This window comes from Trachurus trachurus (genome assembly GCF_905171665.1).
Source record: "Trachurus trachurus genome assembly, chromosome: 14".
In the NCBI taxonomy this organism is placed as follows: domain Eukaryota; kingdom Metazoa; phylum Chordata; class Actinopteri; order Carangiformes; family Carangidae; genus Trachurus; species Trachurus trachurus.
The window spans coordinates 15,993,528-16,001,353 of NC_139903.1; the positions used below are offsets into that span (position 1 = coordinate 15,993,528).

Consider the following 7,826-nt stretch of genomic DNA (forward strand, 5'->3'; position numbering starts at 1 on the left):
TGTGTGTGTGTGTGTGTCTGTCTGTGTGTGTGTGAGTGTGTGTGACTGAGCTGATGACATCACAGCATTCCATAATCTCTCTCCCTCCCTCTCTCCCCTCTCTCTCTTTCTCTCTGACACAAACACACACTCACACAGACACATTTCATTTAAAAAGGGGAAGAGAGCAATTCAGGAAGTTGACATCACACATTACAGATGCTGTAAAAAAAAAAAAAAAGTGACTTAGAGAGTGAGAGGGGAAAGTCCTAAACCTAAACTTTCAAGGTCCACTCACAAAACTCTTCATCAACACTGAAGGCGAGAAGAATAAAGTTTGTCCCACAATACTAACTCATACAGAGTACATACAACCTGCAGTTGTTCCTTCACACAAATGCAGTGCCATGCAAAGGTTTTAGGTACTAAAAATAAAGTTAGGATGCCATCATAGATACGGCAACGAGCTTCATATAAAAAGCAGTAAACAGAAATAAACAGCAGCAGTTTTCCTAGCCACAGCTGTGCACAATTTTCCAAAGTGCTTGTTAGTGGATTGAGGCTTCCTCATATCTTCTGGCTCTCCGTGTAATCCCAGGCTAACATGATGATGTCTTGCTGAAGTCAAGGCTGGTGCTTACAGGGACATACCATGTCTTGCTGGTCTCCTTGTTCTTCCTGATGCTCTGTGACTGAGCTTATATTTTTAGTTTCGTTGTCATGCTTCTGGTTGAATTTTAGACAAATTAGAGGCCTGCCTTATACTGCCTTCGCATACTTAATCTGTTATTGCTTAAATATCATAGTATGAAAAAGTAACAGTATCTTATTCATGGCACACACAGTATACAGTGTATACTATGTATTGTACAACAAATATTCTCGTGTGCTGTCCCTTTAAATGATGACTTTTAAGTTTAAGGTGATGTAGATGCATTTTTAGAAAAACTTAGGTAATGTAAATGTCACCTTTTCTCCAGGGAGGTTTATTTTAACCTTCAATTGTAAGTTAAAACAGTAAAACATAAGTTGTCTTCTTTATTGTCTTTGATGTGTTTTAGGTACATATTCTATGTATGTAGAGGCTCTGTTTAACTGTACCTTGTTTGTTCCTGGGGGCATCAATCTACATAGATGTTTACCTTGCCTGTGGTTAATACTACCATATTACAGGCAAAGGCTTATATCTCCTCTGGGGCTCTTCTGCAATTCCCTCTGTTCCTGAGTCATCATTTTTAGGTAAAGAGCATCCTCTAGTGGGCAAAGCCAGAAGTGCGGCTATGCATTACGTCACCACTAAAGCCTATTTTACTGCTTCAGAATATACAGCACCAATTTGCAAAGTTAAATAGAAATGGAAGCAATGCGTAAGTGAAGGCAGCATTTCCAAACATATGCTGTCATCTCTTGGCTCTCTAAAGCTCAGCAATGCCACCGAACAAATAAACATGCATGCAGATGCTCGAACACAAAGGGTAGAAAGCGGCCGGATGTTGTACACTGAAAAAGGCTTTTTATAATATTCATCGCTGTCAGGGAGTGCTCAGGGGATGGTGACCATGCTGCAGCAGCATCTAAGAAATTAATTTGATCAAGTAGTTTTCTCTCGGCTAGCAGCCTGGCTGTTGGATCTGACCAAACCTGTTATATTAATCTTCTCTAGCAGCATTCCTGTAATAATTGCTGTTGTGCTAAGTAGCACACCTGGCAAACTATATTGTGCATTGAAATGAAAGGCTTTATCTTGCTTTTATCAATATAATACCTTGCGTCTTCACAAATACTGAAAGTGCTGGTTTGACTGAATACAATTCTTCATCATTTATGATGCAGGGCACTTGTGCTTCCCAAGCTGTGATGACCCTAAACCAAGCCTCTTTGTAGGCTCTAAGATGAGGAACAAAGTCAGAGCCCGAGCTGGCATCTGGGTTTGACAACATCTCACTGAAGCACATCTCTTTCAGTTTTTTCACCCTTCTTCCTGGCCTGTGTGGGGCCCACAGGCTGAGAGACTATCTGCTTCACAACAAAGCCTTAACATAAAAATGTACCACAACATGCCTTTGAGCATGTCCAGACTCTGCACTCTGACCTCCCAGAGAGGGAATGTAATGTACATTTTCTAAAGTTGTTTCCACTGGTAAATGGTAAAGGAGAACACACAAGAAAGATAAAAGTAATAAAAATCTTCTCAAAGTTAATGGCTGTGGAAAATCAGGCATGAGGCTCTGAAGCTGCTGATGATTTAGTGAATGATAACATCTGGACTATTTTTAATATACCATAATTACTGTATTTTATAGAATTTTGTATTAAACCAGACATTTGACTTGTTGCCTAAAAGTTGAAGATAGCTACACAGTTAATAAATATGTAAAACCGTAAAACTAAAGTCTGCTTATATTTTGAAGCAGTTTTTCCTTGGCTTTGACTTAATGGCGCGTAACAACACGGAATATCCCAAAACCTTTGTCAGAAAGACAAAAAACAAACTACACAAAATGTAACACATGCAGGTAGAGTTGTTCTGTCATGATCAGTTAGCTCTGTTTCATGTATTGTTTCATAAGCAGTAAAGCTCACAGAAGAGCAATCTTGGTGTACAGGTAATGACAAATTGCATAGTCAGGGTTTTTTTTGAGACCAAAGTAATGCTTTATTTTACAGCCTGTTATTACACATACAGTACTAATGTAAAAATCTCTAAGAAGACATGAGTCATCAGGTACTTGTCATTGCAAAGTTTGTATTTTAAAGGCTGTAAAATTAAGCTTAAGTAATTAGTATCATTGCAAATGTAGAGTTAGACATTTTAGACAACACTACATCAAAATTAAACATACTCTTCATCAGTGAACTCCAGACATTTTGGAAGGTTTTTTTTTCTTTTCAACAAGAAATGAAACATGAAAAACACATACAGTTTCAATGCAGATTTTCCCTCATGGGTAAATTAAATTTATTTTAAAATTTGTCAAATGTACATAAATTATATTTAATGCATCAAAACCAAATGAGCAAATCAAATATCCTCTTTTTAAAAAAAAGAGGCAACAAAAGAGAGAACGACATTCTTTGTTGAAATCATTTTAAACAAGTATTGGTCAGGCATTTCATTAACCTGGGAAAGCAAAGTGCTACACACAACAACCACTGAAGACAGTTCACCATACACCTTAATGAGGATTGGACTGAAGCACCTTTTCTTAGCTTAAAGCTAAAATGGAGATTTCATTGTTTCTGAAGTTTTCCTTTTCACAAACTCCACTGTGTTTATAGTCTACCTTCAACATAAGCCACAAGCCAAGTTTACCCTTTCCTTAGGGAGAGGCATACTTACAGTGACATTGTTCTATTTCAAGTTAAAGTACTTATGTGAACTGCTTGACCCAACAGGCTGCTAAGACCTTGGTTTACTATATTTTCCTCCAGGATGGAACTTTGAGTGCAAATAAAGGCATACAACTCCTTCATGAGAAATAAACATGGAATTCAGCCACATGCTTTCAAATAGTAATCATATATTTAATTGATATACATATATTGCCACCATTGGCACATACGATATTGCACACAGTGATGAAATGTTGCACAGAAAAAATAGATATATTTTTTTGTGGGCGAAAACATTCCAAAATTACAAATAATGTGGAATAATGCTGAAAAGGTAAAACTACGTAAAACAAAAAACAAAACAAGACATGCTTGCTACTCCCCATTAATTGAGCAACTTACAACTTACACATAACTATCCAAGCCATACGACAAGCATTTCAAGGAGGGGGCGTGCCAAAAACAATTTACATCGTTTCAGGCAACAACCAACAATGTTCCCAATCAGCCCCTGCTCTTCCTGCTAATGCGCTTGGCTAGTGAAGAGCTAGCTCTTCTGCATCATCTTGCATCTAGGTGACCACCCCCTTCCATGTTTACATGTAGGCCGATACCTGGATGGCTGGGAAACGGGGATGGCAATGAAGGGAAGAAGGAAGGTAGCAGAAAATAGTTAAGAATTCTGCTCCTGTATTTCTTAAGAGTTTGTAACAAACCCTTTTAGCACCACGAGTCGTGCGCTAGCACACAAGGGAGCTGAGACACAAAAATGGAAGAAATAAAGAGGAAACGACAACAAAAGAGAAGCCAAACTGCGATCCAAAGCACCAGGCCAGCGTGTAAGCATGCGGAGTGTGTAAGGCACCAGGTTGTTTATATGCTGAAGAGGATGCTCCCAATCACGTATCATTTAGGCTATACCAGAGGCTCCAAAAATAGGTGGTCAAGGACAGTCTAGTTTGCTGGTTTCCAGTCAATCTAAACATGGGAGCAATCATTTAGTTCAATGCTGAGGTAAATCTGACATTATCTGATTGTTGCCAGTTTCTCTGGAGTTCACTGACAGAGTTTATAAAACTGCTATCACACATCTATGAGATGCGACTGAACTGGATTAGAACCAGTTATTTTCCGTGTGGCAGCCCAAATATTTACAATTAGACCAAAACAGAATCTCATCACCCCTGGTAGATATCTGGGCTCAGAAATCTAAAGTAGAGCTATGAGTATCCAAAGTAGCCCCACTTAAGTTCACACCTTCGGATCTTAAACTCGTAGGGATGGGCACATCCAATGACACACAACTGGAGGTTCACCGACAGGTGCATTGAACCCTCTACACAATGGCTTATCCAGCCATGCTCCTCAGTGTCCCTCCTCATAGTGTGATGGTGATATTGTAATTACAGTTCGCAAGATCGCTCTGTTTACAATCACGCTCTGACAGCAACTTCCACTACAAATACACCAAGCCTTTGGAATCACTCAGTACCCAAACTTGAGATTCGCACAATATAGGCAGATAAAGATACATATAGGAGGGTCCTTGAGCCAATATTTTGGGAGACCAACGAAATCTTAGTGCAGATTAACATGCAGCAACAGCACTCCTTGGCACCATTTAGACTTTTATGACTGAAAAGATCATAAAATGTTTCTGTTTCAGGTGTACTAACCAATGACGCTCTGCTGAATTTGCCTCTTTTTTCTTTTCTTTTCATCTTTTTTTTTTTCCTCAGACCACTCGCCAATCAACACAGTATGTGTGGGAAGTTTTTTCTGATAAAGTAATCTGCAAATCAGGCCATTTGCTACATGTTGTCACTGCATTTCCTCTATCAAATACACATTTAGTACCTTTAAAATGAACACATTGCATTAACAACGAGACACAAAGGTAGTCTATAATATATCCATCTGCATGGCAACAATTTCAACTGAAACAAAAATTACAATATTAATATTTCTTTGAATGCCTCTGGCAAATGTCATCACGTCAAGATGCATTGACCAGTTCAATATATATTTGATTTTTATGCAATGCATATTGCACAACAAATAGAGCACTTATTTCATTTCATGAAAATGCCTATATTCCTTTTTATACTGCATGACATCTAACCAGTTTCCGAAGCAGGCCTAGCCCTCATATGATTTATGTGTAAACACATCTCTACTCACAGGTAAAGGTAAATAGGATGGCAAGTAGTACATGTGACAACCTTTTACAAAGTTTTTGAATTTTGGTTTTAAAAATTAAAATATCTGATTTGTGCTGAAGTCATTAGCTCACATGAAAAGGAAACGTTTTTTCATCGGAACTCGGCAATAATTCCATTTGAACATTGCAAACACTTTTTTTTTCTTTTTTTACAATAGCTTTAACTGGTACAAAAGTTTTCTGTTAATAAGGGAAATAAACACTCAGTTCAATATTGTTTGTCAAGTAGGAAACAATGTTCAAATATAATGTTATTACTTTGTTTAGCAGCCTGTTAACTGTATTAATGGTGGATAAGTGGGGTAACATCCAGCGATGAGTGACAACATGTCATAACTGTCAGGTTGTGGAGGTTTCTTATATTGTGGGTGATGCTCCCTTGGAGTTAAACCATTACAGTTAAATCTTTAGATTTCTTTCTTTATACAGTAGAGTTTTAATTATATTTCTCTTGTTATTTTTCATTACTCTTGCATGTTTATGCTCTCTATATCAATCCTCGTCTCCATCGTCCGCCTGCATCTCCTCTTGTTGCTGCAGCTCGCATGCCCTTTTCTCCCGCTGTTTCTCCTGGATCTTCTTCATCTCCTCGGCATATTTACAGAAAGTATTCCCAAATTTGGACCATACTTTGTAGGGCACGGTAATTGAGTTGCGGTACGTTGGCTTCACCTCGCTTACCCTCATGAACACACCGTACTTATTGGATCCGACGTCGAAGAAAAAGCGTTTGTTGTCCACAGTCAATGATGACCCTTCGGGCAACTCTGCAGGTTCGTCCTCTACACCGTAATCGTCAATAAGTTTAGCCAAAGCGTCACGAAACTCAATAAGTCCCTGGGCAGGCAAAGCGATCGTCTGGCCTTGCGTGGATCCCAAACCGGGCCCCCGGTTAACGGTCTGTCGGATCCTCAGGAACCGTCCCCTCTGGTTCTCTTTCAGATCCATGTAGTATTTCCGATTTTCTCGGACCAAGAACTCGCTTTTGAGCGCTCGCCTGGGCTCGTCTTGTACCAATCCCGGGTTGCTCGGACCCAGCTGGGCATAATGTTCGATGAAGTCCCCTAAGTAGTCACGGAACTCGACCGCCACGGACATGGAGAGAGTCAGGCGGCTCTTGTTTCCACCGGCCCCGACTTCTGCTATCTTTAAGAAGCGGCCTTTTGCGTTCTGCTTAACGTCCAAATAGAAGCGTTTGTTTTGGATGTCAACTCGCTTCGACGCCAGCTCCTGTGTCTCATGCTGGAGCCCGGAAGCCGAGCCCGCCCCTCCTGTCGCTAGGTGCATGGAACCGAAGCCTGGGCCCGGGGCTGCTCCTCCCTGCTCACTTCCACTGTCTCTGTCCGCCATGATGCTGCCTGCCTGCCTTCTCCCTCTGTCTGCTGCAAAGCCACGGCCAACCACAGCCAACGCCGGAGCTCTCGCGAGATCTACACAGAGGTATAAAACGAGGGGAGACGTTAATGCAGAGGGAGGAAGGTGTATTTTATCATCCGACTGGTCATAAGACAACACGATTGTGGTGAAACGAAACTATCAGTTGCTCAGAACAGACGCATCCCCCTCCCCACCCTGGTTATGAATTGACGGACCTCTGGAAAATAAGGTGTTTTTCCATCTGGAAAGACCCTAGCTTGCCCTCTGTTTTAACATGAGATGGGGGGAAACACTGATCCTTCCATAGAAGCACTTGTAAACAGCATTTCTCCGTGTATGGTAAACGTGCTATGATTCTTTAAAATAACGATTTTTAATCAACTCACTCTTAATGTTTATTTGAAGCTGAATAGTTTTGTCTAGCAATCCAAAATTGGGCCAAAATAATTGATTTGCACGTCATATTTGGCAATTCACAAGAAAACAGGTCATGGCAATTAACCTAAATCCCATAAGTCTCACTAGCAGCAGCACTATAATATTATATCACAAATATGTATTTAATAGGCCTCTGGTTAGTGGTCTAATGACCATTAACCATAGACCTATTAAATGCATTTTAAAACATGTTATAATAGCCTATAGCCTATTATTAAAAAAACAAAAACAACATGACAGAAGCTTCTGTCCACAATGGCACAGTAATCCCAGTCTAAGTAGAAAATCTAACTTTTATTAGCTTTATTAGATACCATGCACTACAAAGACAACTTGATTTATTTCAATTTCAAAATTTTTTTTTAAAAATGACGTTCCTCTTGAATTAATCAGCATCACGTTATGTGTGCACTTTGCTAACTTAAATTCAGAGCCACTCTCCAGGTGTGGTGCAGTCAAAACACGTCGGAGAAAGGCA

General features: G+C 39.8%; 1 protein-coding gene across 1 annotated transcript; it reads right to left on the bottom strand.

Moving 5' to 3' along the window:
• Positions 1-2,733: 2,733 nt before the first annotated feature.
• On the bottom strand, positions 2,734-6,919 carry puraa (purine-rich element binding protein Aa). Its single transcript, XM_083986105.1, has one exon. The coding sequence runs from the start codon at positions 6,881-6,883 to the stop codon at positions 6,026-6,028; it is 858 nt and encodes a 285-aa protein (XP_083842231.1). The 5' UTR covers positions 6,884-6,919; the 3' UTR covers positions 2,734-6,025.
• Between the last annotated feature and the right edge of the window lie 907 nt (positions 6,920-7,826).